At 43.6% G+C, this 26664-nt stretch overlaps 1 protein-coding gene across 2 annotated transcripts in view; it reads right to left on the bottom strand.

Moving 5' to 3' along the window:
* Positions 1 to 7787: 7787 nt before the first annotated feature.
* NGEF (neuronal guanine nucleotide exchange factor) overlaps positions 7788 to 26664 on the bottom strand; it is a 1047721-nt gene continuing 1028844 nt past the window's right edge. For both annotated transcript variants that reach the window (XM_069617894.1, XM_069617895.1), the window contains one exon: positions 7788 to 20513. In XM_069617894.1, the coding sequence (XP_069473995.1) occupies positions 20323 to 20513 (191 nt within the window). In that variant the 3' untranslated portion in view covers positions 7788 to 20322. The remainder of the gene's footprint in view (positions 20514 to 26664) is intronic.

Below are 26664 nucleotides of genomic sequence, written 5' to 3'. Positions count from 1 at the left end.
CCACTGACATCTCTTGATTATTTGAAGCCATTCAGACAGATTTATTAAGTATCAAATAATGTTGCTTCTTCTGTAATGCCATGGCAGCTGTCTGAGGCCTGCTCACAAGTAATACATTATTAAATGCCAAATACAACCTAAATAGGCGCTGGGGTGGCACTAATATAAAGTATTCCATCAACAGCAGAATATTACCTGTTCAGTCGCTCACTATATACTGCACCTCACCTAAGAAGGCAGGCTTATTCCTTTTGATCTTTTGGCCACTGAGCCCTGTGACCAGCCTCCTAGACTGAGCCAGCGGCAAGCTCATGACGGACTATATGCTGGTCTACAGAACTAGAACATAGCTCTCACCACGGCCAACAAATACTTCTACCCATTCCCGAAGCCATGAAGTGTAACCATCTTTTCCAGAGCTGTCCACGCCAAGGTGGACATACATTGGGCATGGTGTTCAACAATATATCTGTAATTGAGGAAAGTGGCCACACCCTCACTTGCACTCATCATCAAATGCTAGGTTATTTCATTCCTATGTTACAACCCTTGATACGTTTCCAGCCTACTTAAATGGTTCTACGTCATATTTCTGCATTTTAAAGCCGAACTCGAAAGAGACTTTTTTTGCCGTTTTTGTGTTGGCTTTAAAATGCGGAAATAGTACTTACTGCCTCCACCCTCTCCTGGCTTATTCTCTCGTTATTTGGGAGGGGTTTACCCCCACAAACCTCCCATTTCGCCACCCCCGGCCCCTTCCCGCCTCAACACATGCATTCTTCCCACACATACGCACACAGACACGTGCGCACACCGTACACCATATCCGCCCAGATACCTCCGGGTTAAGGTGCACTATAGAAATAAAGAAAACAAAAAAACAATACAGACAAAAACTCACCTCTCACTCCCGCAACACCTCCCGACAGCCCTTACGCGCACTCGTGTGTGGCAGGGGCGTGACAGATCGATTAGAAAGACCGCTCTGTGCAGTCACGGAGCAGTCTTTCGAAATTGATCTTTTTTCCTGTTGGAAAAAACACTTTTTATACCTAGAAAGACTTGAATATCGAAAGAAATTCATAAACGGAAAAACATAGATACCTTTAAAGTATCTATATTGGAGCCATTTTTCAAAGATTGGGATTTGATTATCGCCAAAATAGTGGTCAGCTACCCGACCTCCTTAATAATCTGACACCCTTCTGATCAGCACTAATACAAAAACGGAAAGCTAGAGCAGTAAATGAAACACATGTTAAATGGTTCTCCGATCATCAAAAAACTTCAGAAAGCAGAGCATGACCGCTGGAAAGAGGTAGGCACTGTGAATGCTCTGACATATGTGGCCCAGTTTAAATCTTACAGAAAAGCCATCAAACCTGCTTGGCAAGACAACTAAGGGGAACATGCTACCACCACAGCCCATAATCACAAAGAACTCTTCCAAGCAGTCTCTGAATTCGCTGCCGCTTCCCCCCCCTATTTTAGCAATCTGATAGACTCCATCCATAGACAAGCTGAGGACAGACCGAATTCAATTCAAATCTGAGCTCACGCAGACTTCCGGGGTGAATGCTCACTCTCACTGGCAACACCTTTGCCAGCAGAAGGTTTTCATGAAATTATGAACACCACCAATTGTTCTAGATCCCTGCTGTCTCCAATACACCCAGTGAATCCAAAAGACTACTGGAGTTGCCATTTGCTACCTCTGCATCTGAAAGATTATAAAGGTATCCCCTGAGGTTGGCACCATTCCATGGTTTATAGTCATAAAATCGAAAACAAAAAAGTCGAAAGTCAAAAAAATCGAAAAAGAAATGTCGAACAAAAAAGTCGAATCTTTTTTATTACGTTTTTTATTCGAAATGGGCGGGGGTCCCCCAACCCCTCTTTTTTATTTCTTTTTTTGTTTAGACCTTTTTTTGTTACATGCGAGAGCCAAAAAATAAATATAAATAAAAAAAATAATCATTTGACTTTTTTTTTTACATTGTTTTTCAATTCTTTTGACTTTCGACATGTGTTTTCTCGATTTTATGACTGCACACCCCAGTCCATCAACTGTAAAGCATGCAAAAGTAACAATGCTATTAGAAAAGGAGTAGCCAGAACCCAATGGCGTTCACAAACTTCAACCCCATTTCAAAGAATACATTCCTCCCCGTAACCCTATTCCAAAGGATTGTAGAGAATTAGCTTCAGTCTTATGTCATTTTAAAGGATATTTATACCACGCACTGACCACCGGAGTGGTCCCCTGGCACTCTGGCGGCTCTGAAAGGAACACCATCTTCCAGACACACCACATGCAGGTTTTCATCCAGGAATGTCCATCTGGACCTCTTGGTGGCATTTTCACATCATTAGCAATATTGTTCTTCCAGAAAACTGGAAGAAACCAAAAGAGCAGGCTATGCCATGAAATGGAGCAGGCACTGTATTTCAGAATGCTAGCAATCCATAAACCTCCCACCATCTGACTCCCAACAGTATGTATCCGTCCTTTTTCTTTAATACCTACATTTGCCGATTGATCCGGAAAATCAATTTTTCTGGTCTTGTCTTGAGTTACAGATTGTATACAGATCATGCCTCGGTGTTACAAGGGGATAACAGCTCTCCACCAGATTCTGTAGGAAACTGCCGTGTCTGTATTGACGAGTGGATGAACTTCAACCAGTTCAAGTGAATCCCAGTAAAGGCAGAATTAGTATAATGGGTCCAAATCGCCATCTTTGGTTGACAACGATTTGGCCCACGATCCTTTGTACTTTACGCCCCCCACCCCGACCCCCAAGGGAAGAGATCACAAACCTGGGAATCATCCCACAAAGCAAACTGTCACTAAATCCCTAGATCACAAAAGTGCTTCAAGCCTAGTTCACTAAGAACATTCAGACAGCTCTTTAAACACTTGGATAAACCACAACCAATCATGACTTTGACACTAGCAATGCTGACACTCGACTAGGCCAATGGCACCTATTGAGTTTCCACAAGTACAGACAGAATCCACTGTCAGTGGCAGAGAAGATAATATTTTAAACAGTTGGGGATGATTTTGCAAATACATGGTAATTGCATGCAATATGTGCTGCTGGGTCCCATGCATGCAATTTTCCACATTTACAACATTAAGGGGGAAAATGGATAAGAAAAAAAACAGGAGAAATTGCCATAATTCTTCCAGTTTACTCTGTTCTCTAAAAAGATATATGCCATCTACAAATTGTGCTTTGCAGACTGCACTTACAATGGGTTCCCATGGAATACACCTGCTTTTATCTGATGTTAATTGGCTAATTGTAGGCAGATTTGCTAGGAATCGACTAATTTTGCACAAGCATGAAATTCTCCTGCTGGTATAAAACAGAGGTTTTGCAGGCAGAGTGGGAAATACGAAGCGGAAATGTATTCCCCTGCCTGTCTCCCACACCGCCTGCAAAGCCTTTCGAAAATCTAACTTAGAGGTATAGCAAGACATGAACTGCTTTATGCTTCTTCTTTATGTGGTTCTATGCCACATCGCCCGTTGAAAATTATCCCCTTTGTGAAATACACAGATTGAGGACTACCGCGTCCTTCTTTTCAGACAGATTTTAGCTCTTCATACCTTCTCAATCCCAGAGCTTTTCTTGCACCTATCAATTGAGTATACATGGAGAAAGTAGCAACTACACTTTATTGACACAAATTATATAGTCTTTCCCGATGACTGTGGGAAACGATATTTGAATGCTAGCTAATATTGTACATTTTTGTGTCTGAATGTTTTTTTCATTTTTATACATTTTTCTTTTTATCTAAACAGTAAAAAAAAAAAAAAAAAAAAAAGAGCTAGCAAGTTAGAAGGTGGTTATCACTGCTGGGAGCCCAGTTGACATTAGGTGTATCCCAAACTATTGCACCATCAGGAAATGAGACTTTCACGAAACCATCTAGCCGCTTGAATTCCAGTTGCTAATTGGAAACTCAGTGACAAGGCCCCTTATTGGGTGGCGGTTGTGCTTTGAAAACCCAAACAAACAACAGAAATGCAACTGCTTGTAATGCACTGGATCAGTTTAATTGTTGACTGTTTATGCAAAATTAAGATATAGAGCGATGCTACATCCATCGTGACCAGGATGTACTCTGGTACCCAGTCTATTGCTCTTATTTTACTCAGCAAATCTCTGGTATCTCTCACATGCGAGTTATGGTTGGAGGAAAATGTCTAGGTATTTAGAAACATTTTCCAATAAGGAGCTTCTTGAAGAAACTATTGGTCTCCCTGGTGGTCTGACTAAACATTTATGGATTTTAGGAATTGAATAAAGAATGGGTGTGATAGGAAACTCTTTGATCAAATAGGAAACCTTGTCTGGTTCCAACAGATTAGGAAGTTTGAATGAGTAAATAACGTCATCTAGTGCGACTTTTGTATTCACAATAGCATCATTAGATACCTGTTCATAACATGCAACAACACTCAATTGATTATTTGCTTCTTCAAGGTATTTGGTTCGCACCGAGACAACCACTCCTCCACCCTGGTCTGCCTGCCTCATAACGATAGATGTATCGTTTTTCAGATCCAATAGAGTTTTCTTTTGTCATTCAAATTTGATAGTTTGTCGTCTGATTTTTCTTCTAGTTCTCTAAGATCTTTGATTACACATTCTTCAAATACTTCTATATTATTAGAAATCATTTGTGGGTTGAATATGGATTTATTTTTTTGAATGATATATAATTATATGCGAGTCACTCATCTGTGTTTCTCAATTTCCCTCTCTTTTCAAATGGCCATTCAGTCTTATTTGTAAGGCGGTGGTTTTACGCCTTCAGTAACTGAATGATAATTAATTACCAGGACCTGAAGGAGCATGCACCCTGCCTGAAATTCAAACACAAATAGTGTGAAACATGTGTAGACCCAAGCTGTGTATTATAATTGTTAACAAAGCTTACCCAACCCTTACCCAATTATACTTTAAAAGGCAAAATAGGCTATATGTTGTTATGTCTTGGATGTATACAGTCACTCCCCTCCTATATAGTCTGTTTCATAGAAATTAATGTATTCCTTACACTGCCTGCGCGATATTAGATGCATAGTGACAACTCAGTCATATTTAGCGGCATGATGTTCAACTGAAGAATGCCTAATAAAGTAACTACATCCACGGGCATCTCAGATCCAGTAGAAGATGTGGGTGGGAGGTGGGAGGGGGGGTGTTGCAGCAGTGTTTCCTGCTTGGCCAGTGAAAAGGAAAAGGAGGCCATAAGGATCTGTTTAGTCTGATGGGAAAGGGTGTTGCACAGTTAGGTCAGATCTCTGGTATCTAGCGATAAGTTCAAGGAAGAGTGTTTCCTTTTCATGGCTAGAAGCCCCCAACCCCCAGCTGTAGTAGTTGGAGCCCGTCCATCTTTTGCAGGAACAGTTGGGCTGTATGGGAAGAAGAATGACGTTGTGCCCAAGTATTGAAGTCATCCAAATTGCCAAAGAGGGGAATTCAGAGATAGCGTTTGGGATCTGATTAATAAAGGGTGTATGAATTGTGCAGTGGGGCCTATAAACTAGGAGACAGTATCCAGCTGTGTGTGGATGAAAAGTGTATTCATCCAGTAGAGTCCCAGCACCTTGCATCATTCCTGTAGAGGACATTGTATCTGAATGTTTTCCCTGCTAATAATGGCAAATCCACCAACCTTTTTGCAAACTCGATTTTTTGTTAATTTCATGGCCCGAGATAAATTCAGAGCCCATGTAAGTCAAATAGTTCAATTACGCTACATACTGGTGTCCATTATTTATTAGAAACCCCATAACGACAATTAAAGCATAATGACATAATTCTGTAAAAACAGTTCCAGGATTATTATAACTCAATTCTACGTTCTCTTTATTGATGCTAGTTTTATTTATGAGGTGCTCTATTACTAGATAAGGCGAAGAAGGCATCACAGGAGACTGTGATAAGGAGACCTGATCATCTGTCAAAGATTTTAAATGCACATGTACCTCATCAAGAGGTGGGCAAGAGGTCCAGGTGAAGCAAGTCTTCTGATGACTAAAAACATGATTCTGGCATGGCATTATGGCTTGTACTGGCAGTGATGGCCTTGCTTTAGGTGCTTTTGTTTCATGCACCCGCTACTCGGTCGCTCCATAGGTGGTTCAAAATATGCTCGACCGCTTTCTATCTCCATTACCACGCTCAGACTGCAGGGGTCCTGTTCCGGGTATGCCAAAGAGGGTCCCTTCCGGGGGCACAAGCAGGCTGCAATACCACAAGCTATAAAAACACTTCCCATAACTAAACTAGAGATCAAAGTGCTATGGTCTGAATGTTATGTGTATAGAGAGAAAAGAGTTTGTTGATTTTATGCTGGGGTCTGTGTGGTGCAGTGGCTTGATGGTTGCGTGTGACCCGTCCTTGTATCTTTGTGGGCAGCCCTTGGGACGGTTGTCTGGCCGTGTGGCCAGTTTGGCGTACATATCATGTTCTCTAGGAGTAGGAGTTGTGCTGCTTTATGAGGGTTATGTGTTGTGCATTTGAAATATTTACTGGGACCTGACACTTTCCTTTCTTCAATGGTCAAATTTGTGCGGGAGGAGAATGATACAGGCTGTGCCTCTCTCCCGCACAGTGCCTGTGCGGTGGTGTGCTTAGTTTGTGTGGGATTCGAGCATTTGGGTACATTTTGTCTGGTATATGTTGGCCCCATCAGGCATTCCCACTCTGTGGACACGAGTCGGTGGATTATTGCTGAAGTGGCGGGAGCATGGTGAAAATTGCTTTTGCCCCGATCGGCTGCATGGAGAGGGTATTGGAAAAAAATGGTGGGTGGGGGTGGTAGATGTGTAGCTAGGAGGGTAGGTCTTGCAGGAGAGATTACAGGAGGAGAACATGGGTGCATTTATGGACTGTGCCAGGTGATGCTAGTCTGCGTGTGTAGGGTGCTTTTGGGAAGGGAGGCATGGCCGGGCGTGGTTTCATAGATGCAATGAAAATGACCGGTCGAAATCAAGTGTGGTGATGGATCACTAGGTCTTTTGAAATCCAATTGTCCGCAGTAGTTAACGGGGTGGGGCAGGGCAAACCACAGCCCAGTGGACAGCTTTTAGGGTGATTCATGTAGTTCCTCATTGATAGCTCCACGAGCATTCCGTTGGCATGCTTTCCCGCCTCTGTGTGCATGCTGCGCATGGATTGGTGTTCGGTATGAGGAGGGTTGCCGGCTTAGTAGGAGTGATGTCTTTGTGTTTGAGGAGAGGTTTTGGCTTGTCTAGCCTGTGTGGGGTCTGACACCTATCTGGGTGTATTATGGTGAGGTGTAACACCAGAGTCCTTTTAGCTCCCACAGGCCCAAAGAGCTGTCAATCTAATGACTCATCCTTCAGTCTGTAACCTTACGCTGGCTGTAGGCTTGGGCACCCTCTAGGGCACAGTTAGAATGAGGCGACTGGGAGGCACACGACCATATAACCATGTAGGGCAATGGCAGGGGGGTTGCCACTCGTTATGCTACTTTGAGAAACCTGTTAGTGGTGTTAGACGGCGTGGGCATGGATTGGTTGCTCTTCCAGTGTGGGACTGGAGTCATCCAATCAAGAGAGATACAGTACCTCACAACAGCATACGGTGGTCCATTATTCCTGAATGCTTTTATACGTTCTGTAATCTTTTCTCGGGTACCTCAATCGCCATCTCTGATTCAGCCACTTCAGTGCCCTCAGACATAACACCGCTCTTCATTTACTGGTACAATAAAAGCAAGACAAGTTCAAAATCTTTAAAATACTATTTTGATTTTATTCTTGAAGCCAAAAAAAAAACCTTCGGCTGTATCTGGTTTAGGAACACTGAATAGAGTGCAATAATCATATCCAAGTGCGGGACATCCACACAACTACGGGATGTCACTTCCCTTCAGAGAGAAGACAGCACAATACGCCAGCAAGCAAATGTTGCTCTCCAGTGAACGGTTTCCTCTCTGTCAGGCAGTAACATCACATGTGTGTTCTGAATATGGCACTATGCTGCACAATACTTTCCCCTGAATGCAACACCTTCCCTTACAGAACCAGTAGGGCGCAGATTTGTAACACAACACTGCAGGCTGAAATACTACATTGCAGACATCATTGTTATGGACCAGGCAGTTCCTTTGTGGTGATATCACACTTGTGCTCTCTCACTTCACTCCACCAAATAACATCCCACTCCAGGTCCGGATGTTGCAAGCCACAAGGCTGCCGTACACTTCACAGCCTCCCATCACATACTGGTGCCATCCTACATTATCACACCTGGGTGTGTGACATCACATTTTGCAACCACTCCTCAGGGCGGATACAGTGTTGGAGGCCCCCATAGATTGTCACGGGCCAGGATGCAGCATTACACTGCATGTCCCAATATTACAGGTCAAGGGGAAAGATGCTCAGGCTGTGTGTCCCTTTCCCACTGACCAAGATGTAAAAGAGGTGCAGCTGTGCAGATTATCGCAATGTCTGGCCCAACATCACAGATCGCATCTTGGGTTGAGATCATTATAATGCATTTCAATTGTGTAGCGTGTGGTCATAATTGCCGTTAGGAGCCGTCGATGACTTAAGCACCTCAGTTTCAATGCAGAATTATGGGATCAAGACATTTTAGGTGCTCAGTAGAGTCCCCGAAAAGAGTATATAACAGCCCCAAACTCTCAATAAAGGTTGCTTGCGATTCCTGTGGTCCCCAGCCAACTCAATGCATCAGTTACCATGGCTCCTTCAGTGGCCCTCTTTAAGGACCGTACTTGTTTTTTTACTCAGAACTGGCTGCCCCCTGCACATCCTGACCCCCCCCTTCACCCTTGGCTATCCAACTCGATGCGCTCCATGCTCCTATGTCCACCCGTTTACAATGCCTGTCTTCCAAATGCTCTTCAATATTACATTTTCTATCAGCCTATCAAAAATGAGATCCTCTAGTTCACCCATGAACCTCGACCCACCATACTATTTGCTGTTACCCAAAGGCTGCTTACAAGGCTTTCTTATTTCATGGCCCATTTCAACTGTCCCCCTCAAAGATCGGGTTATGCTGTATCGTTAAACAAATAAACAAAACACCTTCTCCTGACCAAGCTGTGCAATCTATTTGTGGTTAATCACCAACACATTTGCCCCTGAGCTAACCCAAGAGTTTGAGTTCAATGGTCATTGTGACCGATTTCAAGTTGGTACTAATCTTTCTCGCGTAGGATTGGCCAATGGCAGCTTATGTTGGAAGAGTCAGGCTTCTGCTTAATCTGGACCACCTACAGCTTTGGGCACAGTTGCATGCCAGGTGCCTCTCTGCCTCGTCAAGGATGCATAGTTTGGGGATCAGGTCATAAGATGATTCGCCTCCTTTCTCTCCGATTGGTCACAATCTATTGGCCTTATTCAATGTTGTCCTCAAGCAAAGGCACGTACAGCACCCCTTTGGGTTCCTCTCTCCATCTACTCTTTTCCACGTGCAACTTTTTTTTTTTAATAATATCGCTATTTAATAACAATGACCAAGTTACTTGGCAGATGTCCACAAGTAAATTTGAGGCGCTGTTCCACTGTCTTCAAACCATCAACTCCTGGATGGATGTTCACTGGTTTATGCTTAATCTCCTTAAATCTGAGGGTGTTCTATATTGTAAGTGTCTCATCCCCTAGTCATGGAAGCTCCAACACCACAAAACAGGGCTGCTTCGCCACCCTCATAATCGCTGGTCAGGCACGTGGATTTTCTAGATTAGGAGTATCAGTCGACCCCTCGGTAAAATGCTGAGGTCACCCCTGCTTCTTTCTCATCAAAAGCTTTCATTGCACCATCTTTCCTAGCTTCCCATCATCAGCCAGAAGTATTTGTACAACCCACAACTGCCCGAAACAGTGTTATCCTAGCAGTATTTTGCTACTCAGATTACCTGGATCCAGGAGCTTGCCCTCTTCATGAGGGTTCAAAAAAGAAATGTCATCTCACCCTCTCTCAAATTTGTAGAAATGCTCCCTGTAACTAAGAAAATACTGCTTTAAACCCTATGTGTAGTCCACATGGTCTCCAAACGCCTACACTGCATGTCCAGAATCCTGCACAGGTTCTACTAAAGCAAACCACTTATTCTGCCCTTCAGGCGTGTCAGAAGAGGAGCAGTCATTCTTCTGCACACCAATTAAGACCTTCCACCGCCCTGCTTTAGTTTCAGTCCTTACAATGGAACGATTATTGGATTATTCCAAACTAGGGTCGGGTTTGTCGGGCTAGCCGTAAATTTTGCCTTCACTGTAACAGAAAGATCTCCATGTGACCACTGTTTCTTGGGGGGAAAAAAGCTGTCGAGAGGATGAGATGGCACGAATTGCACACATTTGCATAAATTAGTCTGCAGCGTAAGGCGCATCATAGCTAGAATACCTGGATTTCAAGACAGCCCAGCTGAGCGCAGGCATTCTGTGTCCTCCTACTGTCACAGAAGTGTCCTCTGTAAGAGGTTGTTCCTATACGATGCTGGGGACCTTTCTTGACTTGGATCTGTGTAGTGGCGAGCTGTTGACTATGCTGCCGGATAGTGTGTCCCAGGCCTTGCTCATACTCCCGCAGAGATGTTCTCACTCCACAGTCAGCCTTTCACCCCTAGGGAAGCCTCCTGTCCCAATTTGAAGATACAGTTCTAACCTTCTGATGAAATAGTACCCCTTCGTCTTTGCTGTCCTTAATACTCTGCATTTCAGAATTCTTCCTCAAAATTCCCCTTGAAATGTGTCAGCCTTCCGAGTGACCACAACTCAAATAGTTACTGGGCTTCACACAATGAAGTCACCAAATAAAGAACAGAAGTCCCTCACGCGGTGCACCACCAAAACTATTCCTATCTTTGGACAACCATGTAACCTCCTTGTCCATTAATTTCCAAGAAATCAACCTTTGCCATTGGTGAAAAATTGGCCTCTGCCCCCCATTGGCAACCTCTCTGTAGACAAACCATACATTTATGGACATAGAACACTCTTTTCACTCACCAGAGTAGGTTTTATGTCCTCTATTTAGCTTCCATCACCTCCACTTAAATAAATACCCAATTGTTGGAGGCACTTAGTTTGTATTATGCTCTGCAAAGTAGACTCTACTCACTCTGCCAGAGCCAGAAAGACTCTCAGAGGGTGATATTTTGGCCACCCAGTCTCGAAGTACCAATTCCCAGGGACTAAGGACACTCTCCGATGTGTAAAAGTACCTACAAGTGTCAGAAAGGCCTTGCAGCAATAAACCATTCCAGCCCAAGACCTTATGGAGTACAATTAGAGGCTGACTCTAGAAACTGGCTTACGATGAAGTACCATTAAAATAGACTCTGCCCCCTCCTTCCATTAAGTGCTCCCCTTTTCATGTTAATGAGGCCGTGGGGAGAAGGTACGCAGAAAATTGGCAAAGAACATCCTTCACCCTCATGCCACTTTCAGATCAACCTCAGAACCTTGCTATTTTGTGAGGGTTCCCTTTTCTGCATTGGATGGGGTTGGCAAAGAGGAAGGCTAAACGTGGCATTGAGAATAACACACATTCTCCCCTTCCCCATTATTCAAACAGCCTCTTTCTACAGATTCAATTTTCCTTTTAGGTCTCAAATGTGTCCCTTTCCTCTACACTCAATCGCATCCCTGCTCTTACTTTCATCTTGCTGCTCTAAATGACTTCATCAGGCTGTCCCACTCCATTGCTCTTTCTCTCTGTACCCTCAGTCACAATGAGGCTACAAAACCCTTTTAACACAGTCTCAAGAACACTTAGTCCAAGGGTCTTTGTCTTAGCAAAGGTATTGCTGTCAAGCCATCTAGGGCTGGGACCATAGACCATGTTGGAACGCTGTTAACCATAGCCATGAACTGCACGCGTGATCCAGCTTTACACATTGGTGCACCCTCTTCCATGTGTAGCCACACACAATCCTCAATTCCTTCCTTCTGTTAAGAATGGGCTGTTGAGGGGCTAGGCTGTTGAAATGTGGGTGATGGTGCTAAGAAATTGCCTAGGACTAGGGATACGCAAGTCACCCTAAAAGTACCTATAGCCTGCTCCCCCCCCCATCCTGGTTATTAACTGTGCTCAAAGTGTCTGACAGATACATATGCTTAGAAACAATGAAGAACACCATTTAGGACACCACATAAAATACCCTGGAGAACCTCCAGGCCAAGAGATGTATTGTTTTCTAGAAGATAAGGAGTGAATTTTCCCAGCAGAATGTGCATGGGGATCCTGCAGCGCTTCCTTACACATTTCTGCGACGGGCACATGCTGAGAAAATCCCACCCATGCAACCTTACCTCTGCTGGAATTTGAAATGCAGCAGACATATATAGTGCAACGATAGCATTCTGGGCAGAATTTCCCTTCTCGTTGACTTGTTTATTTGACAAAGCGTGAGAAGATGTGAAGGCACTGGCTTGGGAATGCAAAAGGGGCTTCTTTGAAGTTCACGGCAACAAAGGAAGGATGCAGTCGGCACCACTTTATCATAGCCAGCAGGGATATAAGCCCCCAACAAGTACACGGGCTGCAGCTCATTTATTCACCAAGATTTGGGCAGGTGCTGTGATGAGATCGGTTTCACTGGGGAGTTACATGTGTCATTTCACTGTCCCCATAAATCCTAGTCATTTAGCTCTTATGGGTATTTACCTGGAAAGGTTCTCTGCTAGATAGCTGGCAGGGAAAGCTAGCTAGAAAGAGGTCAATTTTCCTTTGCCAATTCCACTAACAGAAGGTGGACCCTGATCTTGTTTTGTACTTTACTGAATACATTTACTGATCCCTTCTGGACCCGCACTTGCTTTGGGGTTCTGTGATGAAAGTAAGAAATGTAGGATTTTTTTTTAATAATAGGAAACGTGAACACATTGATAAAGCCATGAAGGTCACAGAGCCGCTGGATGGTTTTGGCTCTTTGGAAACATTTGATCACAAATTCTCCTTGACACTATTGCACAGAGGTATCTTCCAGTGGCTCTGAACAGTTTGTATCCAAAATATAAACGGACCACACCTATACATAACATCTCCAAACGACCTTAAGATTCCAAAAAACTGCATATTCATGAGGGTTCCAAATGTACATGTTGTGCTCCTGGATTGTGGACTGCAACAAGATAAATGCTATGGGAGTTGCCCAGGCTCCTTTTCCTCGCCAACCGATACGGTGCGGAATGCACACAGCCCGGACTTAATGCAACAATGACCAGCCATAGTGACTACATGCACCATGACACACTTCTCCGGAGGTTCCAAAAGAAAACATTTTCGTACAAACCTTCAGTGACAGGTTTCTAACCAGAAAGTGATTCCCCCATGTGAGTTAATCCACAGCGCAAGACAACCCACTTTGTATCCAAACAATGAAGAGTTCTTCCGTGATCAACATCGAAGATGAACTTTTCAATTGGCAAATCCCTCAGAGGGCTTGTGGACTGTGCCCACCAGGTGAAGGCAGCAATACAGGCTACTGCGAGTAAAATCAAGCTGCTCCGTCGCCAGGACCTTTGAGCTAGTTGATAGCGAGAAGCCTCTGGAGAACCCTCAGAGAACTGTATTAGAAACTTTGTGGGTGAACCAAGCCCCAAATGTCTGAAACCTATGGACCTGCTAGGCTCTCATTAATTAGAGTGGGACGAAGTGTTTGGCTGTGTCCTTAATGTAAGCAACCCTTCACTGAGGTGGCGACATCAGGCTATTAGCGGAGTCCAGGCCTACAACTGTGAACTGAATCCAATTAGATGGATTGACAGAACCCTAGCTCGTGAAGGCTGAGGCTGCTAAATACGTGTTCTACGTGATGGCCTCTGATTAACCAACCTTGACGCTTAGGAGTTGTGTGGATTCCTTGTATTGGTATTGCAGCATCAGCCTCCTAACACAAATCTAAAAAACATCCAGTAGATCCTCTGTATGGACTTTTAAAAAGTGCAGATAATCTATTTTCTACGTCACAATCAGTAATGTATTGACCACCATCATGCGTTTAACTCTTCAAGATCCAGTGATTGAAGTCTTGCCAGCCAAAGCGGAGCTAAATAACCAGCCTGCTTCTTGGAGAATGGGGGCATCCTCTCAAGTGTGATCTTTCCAGCTCTTGAATGTGGCGTGGCAGGCACGCTTCAGGCAGATTGTGGCAGACATAGGCACAGCATGGCCGATTGGGCAGACATGGGCATAGCATTTTTCTGTACTCGAAGACTCCAAGCGTTTTTGGTGACACAAGAGAACTGGATAATATGAAAAGAAAAGCTACTGGGAAAGAAATACCCCTGAGGTGGCCAGAGCGGGAGAGCTTTATTTCCAGAAAGTCCGTGGCATGTGTATGGCCAGTTAAAGACAGCTTGGTCATGCCCATATATTACCTTTCAGTGGACGAGAACCAGAAGGGAAGCGTTAGAGACTTTCTTCAAAATGACTGGCACGCTGAGGAGATTGGAAGGACCCTTGGTGCCTGGCAGCCTCATGGCAAACGAGGACTCACCTGTTGCTGCCCCTAATTTGTGCTGTTGTAGAGTTTCTCCTGCAGAAAAGGGGCCTTTGCTCCTCTCGTGTTTTTTGAAGAATTATATACATGTATGGAAGGGATTGGCAGTGCAAAGATAGTCCAGGCAGCCCCCTAGGAGCTAAGATGTCAATTCAATCTTTTCACATCGGGGGCTGTCTTATGGAAAGGTGTGGTTCCTGCAAAAGCCGCACTCAGGGGTTGCACTTTATTCACGAAGAGATCAGAAAGTGCAATATCATGGGACTAACTCCTTTGCATGGGGGTATACTCTATGCAAAGCAGAGATTCCATGCTCGGTCATTTGATTGCCCCATTATGCAATTTGCGCTTGGAAGAGAAGCCACCCAAAAAATGCAGCGAATGTTCACCACCCAGGAGGATGCTCTATCTTTTGCCCCCACCAAGCATCAGGACAAGGACTTTTGAATGGGGTAGAAAGAGGACCAAGGACCACCCATGCTCCCAGAGGGTGTCGTTCACACTGGAGATGGCGGAGTCTAGTCTGGTGTAATAAAAGGCTCATGGTTTTCTACATCGGGGGCAGGCAGCAGGTCAGGGAGGGTCTACATTAGTGATATAGCTTGTAGTGTACCTGGAGGACTCACCTCCCTTAGCGTGCCATCATGCTGCCTGCCGTTCTCATAGCGCAGTCTAGTTGTTTTCAAGATGGCCGCTGCTGGGAGGTTCTTATTCCTCTCCCTCCCGGCCGCCGTCGCGTTGCAACCCGGTTTGTTTCCTCTTTGGGTTTCCACACTAGTTTTCTCTCCTTGGCAGCTTGCCGCCCGCTGTTGTCTTCCGCCTCTGTGGCTTTCTGGCTGCGGACTCTCCCTCTCCTCTCTGCAGTAGGCTCTCTCCCTGCCCGCAGCACTGTCTCTCTTTCTCCTCTCTTCAGTAAGCTCTCTCCATACCTGTGGTGCTGTTCTTTCTCGCGGCAGGCTCTTTCGCTGCCCGCGGCCCTACTAGCCTCTCACGCGGCAGGCTTTATCCCTGCTCACCGCTCTGTTCAGTTTTCTCTCGCACACCGCCCAGGTGTGCTTTTTGTCTGTGCTCTTCACTTGAGGATCTCTACGCTTCTATTATTTTGGGTTCCTGAGTTTTCCACAGAACCGCTTTGGTTATTCCTCCCTGTCATTCAGTCTACTGTGGTTTCCTGGGTATATCTCTGCGCGCCCCCTGGGACTCCTGTTCTTATTCTGGTCTGTGTTCCTATCGCAAAGGGGGTATTCATTAATACTCTTCACCCCTGCTAGACCTGGACTCTGAGACTTAACCTTGAGGAACCTCTGTGGCACGGACTAAAATACACTTTTCACTGGATCTCTCCCAGCCTAGTATCGCTTTCCAAGAACAGGGTTTTTTTTTTTATGCCGGGAGAGGCTTTTTGCCCTTATTTCGGCTATCCCGGAAGCAAGGTCACTGCTTGCTTGTACCCTAGCGGTCATTGTGGCTTCCTGTGTTGTAGACCATACCTACATAAAAAAAAATTCAAAAAAGACTACAGCATAAGAAGAAGGAAGAAGTTGTCAACACCGACCCAGCTCTTCAGGTGAAGAGGAGGAAGAAACATTCGAAACTGACACTGAAATTGACACTCCTACCATCAGGGTATACCCTCAAGATGACCGAGTGGCGGGTGGGACTTCCCCTATGTTATGATGCGCATTGCGCCCTGCAGTGGGTTTGCCACCGTTTTTGTAATCATGTTCACTGGTGTAAATTCCAGTGCCAAGACTGCGCACAGACATGATTTACTGTCGTGCACAAGATTTATAACACGGCACCAGCAGCTTTTATTTCACAGTTATGAAATGAAGCGACATAAAATGCTGCACGGACTGCATCTTTGGGTACGGCGTGTATTGGTATAGTTCTTGCATTGCCATTCTAAGTTTTGGCACTGAAAAGTCAGGCACACCTCATGGCTCATTAATTAAAGCTAAGAAAGAGGAATTTCCGCAATACAGTTTGAATTGAAGTCTGCACGTTTGTTTATGATCATCTAACGATCGATCTGACCTGATTAGTAACTCCGGAAGGAGAGCAGGGAGTGAGCGCACTCAGAAGCAGATTGAGTTCTGTTTCCTCCTTTGATTTTTGGTATAGTTCATGCAACACAGTCACAAGTCACAAATGGCGATAAAAATATTGGCCTGCATTAGAGCCTGACCCCACCCTCCTCCTCTTATGCATCCAGTGTATAAGGAAAAGAACAGTAAGGGATTGCCTGGGGGAAACAGGTTTGGCTTTCAGAGCTCTTTTTTATTTGAGAAATCTGGATTAAAAAGGCTCCGAGTCCGACTCCTCCAAGAACGTGACAGCACGATGACCCAGCATGCAAACGAGCGGTTTCAGAAGTTACCTGACATTCTGACTAAAAATATCCGACAACTTTCTCCAAAGGATGACAACTTCAACATACCTTTCGATCATGTATGAAGGTATGCCTAGTTGACTGCATACTCCCTCCCGGGTTGCCACTCTCCACTGCATTGGTTCAATCTGAATTCTTGGAAGAGGTCCAACAGGCAATATTTTGCGGATTCCCTTGGCACTGGTATTGCAGGGATGTTCGTAAACACAAGCAAGAGGTCCCAATGACTTGAAGGAAAGAAATACTGGTATCTTTCAAGAACAAGAGGAGAGTTTAGTCTGCTGGGGACTAACTAATGGTACCCCAGGATAGACAGACCCTTAAATGAACTTGCAAAGACGGGCCCTTGCCGTGAGTGAAGTAGTAGTCCCACGCCCCTCTTCAGACCTTCAAGCATCTTGGAGGGCAGTCTGTTCAAGTTGCAGTGTTCTGTCGGGCAAAGGACACGGCATGGCCAACCCATGAATGAAACGTCAGCGAAGCAACGCCAGACGAGAGCCTAATATGTAATAATTGAGTGGCTGTGACAAGGTTTCGGATGGTACACGAGATGTGCTGTTTCTATGTTGATGGTGAGTTGAGGTTTTGGAGACCTTCAGAATCCAAATTCAGTAGGTATCGGAATACGGAGATGATGGCAGGGGGTAGGCTCACCGGCCTGATCTACCACACAGCATACCAATCATGCCAGACAGGGTATTGATACTGAAGACAGACAGCCCGAGGGAGTGCACCAGTGCACCAACTGCAAGTGATTTCGAGGACCCATAAATGGTTGTACCAAAGCCTGACGTTCCCCTAGAGGGGATCTGGACACAGCGTTAACTTTTTGCCAGAATTGCCTCAACTTTATCCTGGGGCATGATGTGCCGCAGTCTGGTGCGAAGGACACTGGGGAGAACAACGTTGAGGGATTAGCTGGAAAGAAAATGGCTGCAAGGCTTGGTGCGTCCAGCATAGGAGGAGCCATTTGGCCTGTGTAACCCAGAGAGTGCTGGATAACTGGGGGCGGGACAGCATAAAGCAAAGGATGTCATTGTCTGCTTTGTGCTGTACGTTTTTGATGTCCATGGGCACACACGGAATACTCAGCCCAGGTGCCTAAATGTTGACTTTCGTGTACAGCTAAATATGGTGCCCCGGGAACTGGACCAATGCCGTTGCTCCTCAACTGTTGAAGATTGGTTTTCGTGCCACCTTAGTAGCGTAAAAGCAGAAAGAGACTGGGCACAAGGGATGCTATTCACCCACTTTCATGAACACCTATGTGTGTCCTCTCTGCCATGCGTGTTGGTGAATGGTGACCAATGGAAACCCTCATATGTGTGTATTAGCTCTGATTAGGTACATGTCATAGTTCATTACGTCAACCAGGGTAGATGATGGTACATTCACTCTGACCCTTCGAGTGCAGGTCTTGAAAATTCTACATAGTGGAATAAGCAGCCAGACACTAGGACGACAAAACAGAAAAGCCATTTTGCATACCAAGAGGACTCCTTACTTACAAGAGACAAAATATTCTTAGCTGTAAGCACAAACCAGTTTCCAGGTGAAGTAAGTAGCAGAAAAGAGGGAGCTTAGGATTGCGTTCAGCTCTGCATTAGCGACATCTCACAGCAAATTCCTGGTTCTATATTTAGCCTCATCACGAGTTTGGCGGTAACCCTTAAATGCGGCAGTAATGCTATTTCTGCTGCATTTCAGGCTTTGTCAAATCACGGGTTTGGCAGGATTTAGCCCTAGTCTGAGCTGGGTGTAAATCTGCCGCTAATTTGCTGATTTTTGGCGCTATTACTGTGCGCTAATACCGCTGATGGTAGTAGTGCCAAAAATTCCCCATTGGGCCCAATGGCGAATTCCTAAATGGGTCCAATGGGGAAATTGGGAATTACCGTTCTGCCAAACCCATGATCCGGCGTTAACAGCACCGGGTTTTTTTGCTGCAATGCTAATAGCCACGGCGGTATCCCGGCGGTATTACTGCTGGGATACCGGCCAACTCGTGATGAGGCCCATTGAGTTCAGGCCAAACACAGCATTGGTCAAGAGGTTTGCTAAACAGCGCCTGGACCGTAGAACACAGAGATAACCGGGACAGGGAGTAAGGACGGCTTTTCCCTTCAGCACCTAACGTGGGGTCCTTCGTGAGTGGATTGAGGGGTGTCACAACACTGCATCACGTGGACGAACGCACTTGAAAATATTGTACAATATTGTAGAAGAGGAATAGAAGAATTATTGCATCGAGGATGGGCCTCGTTGTTTAAAATTCACAGGTGGAGGCTGCACTTGTCAAAGCACAATCAGTCACCATGGACGTAATTTCCTTTAAAAAAGCTAGTGAGCACACAAAGCACGCCCCTCCATGGTGTGAAACTTTAGGGTGCAAAATCACCATCCACATGCAACACGCCCGTACATGGCCTAATCTCGCCTGTCTCTGTGGTGTGGTGGAGCAGATCCCACCACCACGGATGTGCACGTCTTCCTTATGTGAAAAGCATGCACCAGCCAGCAGTTAGTGGAGATCACACCTCAGCATTGTAAACGTGCTTCTTCATTAGTAAAATACAAAAACAGACCACACCACATATCAGACGCCACTGGGGACCCTAGAGCCGCCATTTTGGAGGCCTCACACTACATTCTACGCCTGCATACGGGTGATCACAGAGCTGAACTTCTCCAAGGCGTGATCTATGTTCTCCTGTGGAGAAGGGTGGTGCACGGCCAGTGGTGTGTAGGAACCGTTCATGCCTACTGTGTGAAAGTGACAGTTCTATGCAGTGGCACAGAAGGTGAGTTTCATTTATTCTCCCCACCAGTGTGGGAGAAACACAACATCGGCTTTTGGCCAAATACCATTTCTGACCCATGGCAATATTTTTTACAAAGTCTGTTCCTCAACCCCGCTTCCACTGTAGTCATCAGGTTCTCACTGCCACGTCCATTTCTCCACCAATCAAAGCCGACAGCAAACAACACCTCAACTTGTGACGTAACCAACCTGTGACGACAACAAAAACATTGGAACGACAAAGGCACACAATGACATCATCATGCGGCGCTCCAGGAACTCACGCCATGCCCATTCCCTGGAGACGTGTGTGGAAGATCCGTTGTGTTTGTACCATATTTACGGTGGACCCACATATGTATATATATATTGTGTGCACATATATATATTTATACTGAGTGGGCAGATTGTCCCTTCGATCTACACAATGTCTGCAGATGCACCTCCAAGAGGAGAAGCTGGCCCTTTCCGCTCACACTCTTCTGCCCAATTCAATGCTTGGCTCTCCCCGGGCTAACTTTGGCCAACTCTGCAGCTGCTCCTCAGTGCCATCCATTTGTTCTATTCCAAAGTCATGCCTGCCTGGAAGGCGCCCTCACTGCCGCGTCCTGCTGCCAATCTTCCGCCTGTCCTTGTTCTGGCTTTGCTGGGTGTCCTCTGACCTGTGCACTCGAAAGCACTCCTTCAGGTTCTGAGTGCGAACATCGGCACTCAAGATCTCCTCGGCCACAGCACTGGGGAACCAGCCCCTCTCCTGGTCGTGAAGTCGCTCTCCAAACACCCAGCCTGCACGGGGAAAGGAAAGAAGCATGAGGTCTCAGAGCACTCACCAAATCAGGCATTCATTCCAGTTTCATGGCTGGCTATGTAAATGGCAACTCCCATATGTTGGGGCGATAGCTCCTTGCCATTCTGAACATAAAAGACATTTCTGGGCCAGAAACACAACATGCAATAATACCCTGCATAGCAGCAGACATCACATACTATGGTGGACAAACACAACTAAGGTGTCTGAGTGTGTTCGAGGCAACAGATATTCTTGTGAATGTTGTGTATAGTCTTCATTCAACTTCCCCTCTTGGACCCTTCTGTGCTTGTACAGTGACCATATAGAAAGTTTGAATGCACAAGATCATCTTGTGCGCTTTGCAGAATAGTTTTAATTTTGTGGTATGCTTTTCATTTTGTTTTGTCCCCTCGACCCAACTTCCCATTATTGAATAGGAGGATATTTGTGGGGGGCTTAAGGTGTTTTTGTGCATTTTATGGTATACTTTAATTCTTTTGTCCCTCCACATCTACTGAACTTTTACATATACTTTTTGGATGAAAGGGGGACTGGGGACAAGAGATCGAATCCAACCTAAAAACAAACTTCTCGTACATCTTTTTAAGCCGGATAGGATACTTCTAAATGGTCCAACGTCATCTAAACATTGTGTCGGTATAACCCACAGGCTTGCTTCTGTCAATAAAGTTTTAGCCTAGGGCCTTGGACTTAAAATGTTGGAAAGAGATTCAAGCAAATTCTTATGTATTGTGCCCTCCAGAAGGGATGGGGATATTTTTTAAGGTAGTTAGGAAGCACACCCAGTTTCTTTTCTTAACCATTAAAAAAGGAATACAACTTATATTTTGTACTTTCTCTTGTGTTCATCCAATCTGGACTCCATAATTTCCCCTTTTACCTCTAATGGATTAGTGTGAAGTATAGGTGACCTGGGAGGAGACTGCGCCTGATTCTTGCACACGAGACTTATTTTTTTAATTTTATATTTTTTATTTTTCAGAAAAAATTGCCCTTAACGTTGATGACACGTGTTTCGGTCCTCCAAGGACCTTTCTCAAATCAGGGCTATTGATTAGTCTTAATCATAATAAAGTCATAAAAAGACAAAAAATAAACACATAAATAATCACAAAGAAAAATATGTGCATGTATCCAAAACATCAAAGTAACGGTTTGAGTATTGAAGTTAGATCAGCATAGAAAAATAAACATTTTTAGGTGAGATGCATACACACAAAAGTACATAGATGTAAAAATAATAAAAATAAAAATAAAAAGCCAGACAATAAATGGATGGGAAAAAAGGGTAGGAGAGAAGGGGTGAGATTCAAAAAGAAGATAAATACAAAATCTCCATTAGTTATTGTACACAATAAATTACTAAAACAAGCAATTTGTAATGGTCATTGTATGTCTCAGAAACAAGTGGAAACATGTTACCTTATGGTCATGTAAGAGGCCCCTGTCACAAGATGTGAAAGATAAGCTTCCATATATCATTGGGATAAATCCCTGAAAAAGCAAAAATAAACAAATAAAAAAAAATTTTTTTTTTATGATATAATAAATAAACTCTTGTCTTACCCTAATATAAAGCTCAAAAAGTGAATAATGCACTGGGTATTGGGTTACCAAATGGCGTGTGTTCTTGAATATTAAGGATTATTAGTTGAAAACCAAAATTACACGTGAAAAGATTAGCTTCGCACTCCTAATAACTGATGGTACGCTTTCGCGTGTGAAAATATACGTGGAAAGACATTTTACACGTATGAGTACTTGCAAGGTAATCCCGCGTGAGAAAATATGATACAATGAAAGGATCCTAGTGCCTCGCGTGAGAATGTCAACCCGTAAAATCGTAATGCTGGCTTGCCACGTATACTGAACTCAAAGCGCACAAACGCGTGCGCGATAATCCATGTTGAAGCGTAAAAGTACATCTCTACAATTATAGTACGCACATTCGCGTGCGCGTGAAAAAATGCTCTTATCGCATCTGACCGCGTGAAAATGTGATCGCGTGAAATCGTAATTAAGGATAGGGACGTATTCTGTACTGGATGCGTACGATCGCGTGCTGGCTTGCCACGTATACTAAACTCAAAGCGCACAAACGCGTGCGCGATAATCCATGTTGAAATACATCTCTACAGTTATAATACGCACATTCGCGTGCGCGTGAAAAAATGCTCTTATCTCATCTGACCGCGTGAAAATGTGATCGCGTGAAATCGTAATTATGGATAGAGACGTATTCTTTACTGGATGCGTACGATCGCGTGCGCCTAATACATGATAAAGCGTGCGAGTAGTTTTATACAGGGTGAGTATGCACAATCGCGTGCGCGTGAAATTACAGAATCTTAGCGTGAAAAACTTGGTAGTCGATTCACACGCGTTCGCGTACGCGAAAATCGCATGAGAATGTGGATGCGTGAAAAATTCAGACGCTCTCTTACCTGCTGTTCAGATTAAGCGCGTACAATCGCAGAATTGCTACAAGTCTCAAGGGGGCGCCATTATGCGTCCTCACTGTTGTTTTATATGTTGCTAAGGGAACAATTCTCATAGAATGTCCTTCCTTCATGTTTAGTCGTATATTCACTGGTGGCCATATTGTAATGGAGTGAAAATGCGATAAAGGTAGATGTTGAGTGGCAAATTGAGAAGTAATATGTATTCAAATAAAGTCTGCACGTCATGAACTTTTGATAAATTATCAAAAAAAGGCAGAATTGCATAGAAAAAACATGTGTGTGAATGTATGAAAGAGAAAATGTCTTAATAAAGAAGACAATAATATGGAATAATGTACATAAACTGGTAAGAATGTTTACTCTTCATTATAGTTACCACAAAGTTGTAACTATAAAAAGGACACCATTTCATTATCAGAATTAAGTCCGAGTACTGTTGAATTGAATTTGCAAATCATTTTCGCCTCAGTTTGTCTGAGTCTCTTTTCTCTGTCACCTCCACGTCTTCCAAGGGTAACTTTTTGAAGGCCAATGAACTTGATGTCAGCTTTGTTATCCAATTGATGTTTCTCTTGCCAATGACAGGCAAGAGGCAGTCTAGGGTCCTGGCTTCCAATTTTGGCAAGATGTTCACGTACTCTAGTCCTGAGTTCCCTAATGGTGCTTCCAATGTATATTAATTTGCACACACATACAATCGTATAAACCACATATTTTGTCCTACAGTTTATGGATTGCTTGATTTTTATAGTCTTGTTATTGCTGCCCTTGAAACAATCTGTTTTTTCATGTGCATATTTGCAAATGGTGCAAGTTCCACATTTCCTGAAGCCATGGGTAGATTGTAGCCAATTCGATGTTCCCTCTGGTAGGTCCGGTAAGTCTGAAGGGCTTAGTTTGTTTTTGAGTGTCTGTGCTCTCTTAAAGATGATTCGTGGTTTGTTGTCAATAAAATTGGAAATATGGTCATCCAATTTCAAGAGATTCCAGTGTTTGGCCAGTATTTTTCTCACATGTTTGTGGTCGTTACCAAATTTCGTGATAAATCTTATGGTGGATGGCTCCGCAGATCTGTTCTTACTAGCTAGAGTCTGTTCCTGAGTTAGTTGTAGACTTTTGTCCAATGCCTTAGCGACACAATTGTTCGAATATCCTCTTGCCAGAAATCTTGATTGTAGAAGCCCACATTCTTTCTCAAAGTATTCTTTGGTCTGACAATTTCTTCTTGCTCTTATGAATTCACCTGCTGGTATGTTGAGAATCGTTGTACGATGATGGCAACTAGTAGCATGTAAGGTGGCATTGACCTCCGTAGGTTTACGAAATGTACGCGTTTTTATCTGGTTTTGTTCAATATATATTGTAAGGTCCAAAAAATCAATACTATTAGCATCGCAGACACCCGTGAATTGTATACCCATTTCATTAACATTGATTCTGTTTAAAAAAGCCTGGAATTCTGCTTCTGTGCCTTTCCATAATATCAACACATCATCAATGTATCTTAACCAATACATAAGATCCTTCTGATACACTTTGTCCTTGTATATGACTGAATCCTCAAACAGTCCCATGAAGAGGTTTGCTAGGGCTGGGGCATATTTGGTGCCCATAGCAACCCCTCTTGTTTGTCTATAAAAGACATTGTTGAAATTGAAAATGTTGCATTGTAGGGAAAGCTCTAACATTTCCTTGATCATGACAATTTGATGGTACATCGAGGCTGACTCCTCCCTGAAGGTATAATCAAATCTAATTCTGATAATGAAATGGTGTCCTTTTTATAGTTACAACTTTGTGGTAACTATAATGAAGAGTAAACATTCTTACCAGTTTATGTACATTATTCCATATTATTGTCTTCTTTATTAAGACATTTTCTCTTTCATACATTCACACACATGTTTTTTCTATGCAATTCTGCCTTTTTTTGATAATTTATCAAAAGTTCATGACGTGCAGACTTTATTTGAATACATATTACTTCTCAATTTGCCACTCAACATCTACCTTTATCGCATTTTCACTCCATTACAATATGGCCACCAGTGAACATACGACTAAACATGAAGGAAGGACATTCTATGAGAATTGTTCCCTTAGCAACATATAAAACAACAGTGAGGACGCATAATGGCGCCCCCTTGAGACTTGTAGCAATTCTGCGATTGTACGCGCTTAATCTGAACAGCAGGTAAGAGAGCGTCTGAATTTTTCACGCATCCACATTCTCATGCGATTTTCGCGTACGCGAACGCGTGTGAATCGACTACCAAGTTTTTCACGCTAAGATTCTGTAATTTCACGCGCACGCGATTGTGCATACTCACCCTGTATAAAACTACTCGCACGCTTTATCATGTATTAGGCGCACGCGATCGTACGCATCCAGTAAAGAATACGTCTCTATCCATAATTACGATTTCACGCGATCACATTTTCACGCGGTCAGATGAGATAAGAGCATTTTTTCACGCGCACGCGAATGTGCGTATTATAACTGTAGAGATGTATTTCAACATGGATTATCGCGCACGCGTTTGTGCGCTTTGAGTTTAGTATACGTGGCAAGCCAGCACGCGATCGTACGCATCCAGTACAGAATACGTCCCTATCCTTAATTACGATTTCACGCGATCACATTTTCACGCGGTCAGATGCGATAAGAGCATTTTTTCACGCGCACGCGAATGTGCGTACTATAATTGTAGAGATGTACTTTTACGCTTCAACATGGATTATCGCGCACGCGTTTGTGCGCTTTGAGTTCAGTATACGTGGCAAGCCAGCATTACGATTTTACGGGTTGACATTCTCACGCGAGGCACTAGGATCCTTTCATTGTATCATATTTTCTCACGCGGGATTACCTTGCAAGTACTCATACGTGTAAAATGTCTTTCCACGTATATTTTCACACGCGAAAGCGTACCATCAGTTATTAGGAGTGCGAAGCTAATCTTTTCACGTGTAATTTTGGTTTTCAACTAATAATCCTTAATATTCAAGAACACACGCCATTTGGTAACCCAATACCCAGTGCATTATTCACTTTTTGAGCTTTATATTAGGGTAAGACAAGAGTTTATTTATTATATCATAAAAAAAATTTTTTTTTTTATTTGTTTATTTTTGCTTTTTCAGGGATTTATCCCAATGATATATGGAAGCTTATCTTTCACATCTTGTGACAGGGGCCTCTTACATGACCATAAGGTAACATGTTTCCACTTGTTTCTGAGACATACAATGACCATTACAAATTGCTTGTTTTAGTAATTTATTGTGTACAATAACTAATGGAGATTTTGTATTTATCTTCTTTTTGAATCTCACCCCTTCTCTCCTACCCTTTTTTCCCATCCATTTATTGTCTGGCTTTTTATTTTTATTTTTATTATTTTTACATCTATGTACTTTTGTGTGTATGCATCTCACCTAAAAATGTTTATTTTTCTATGCTGATCTAACTTCAATACTCAAACCGTTACTTTGATGTTTTGGATACATGCACATATTTTTCTTTGTGATTATTTATGTGTTTATTTTTTGTCTTTTTATGACTTTATTATGATTAAGACTAATCAATAGCCCTGATTTGAGAAAGGTCCTTGGAGGACCGAAACACGTGTCATCAACGTTAAGGGCAATTTTTTCTGAAAAA

Source organism: Ambystoma mexicanum, chromosome 10 (assembly GCF_040938575.1).
Source record: "Ambystoma mexicanum isolate Mex_15411 chromosome 10, UKY_AmexF1_1, whole genome shotgun sequence".
Classification (NCBI taxonomy): Eukaryota; Metazoa; Chordata; class Amphibia; order Caudata; family Ambystomatidae; genus Ambystoma; species Ambystoma mexicanum.
Note: the sequence above shows the minus strand (reverse complement) of the source record. Positions and strands in the feature narration are given on the sequence as shown.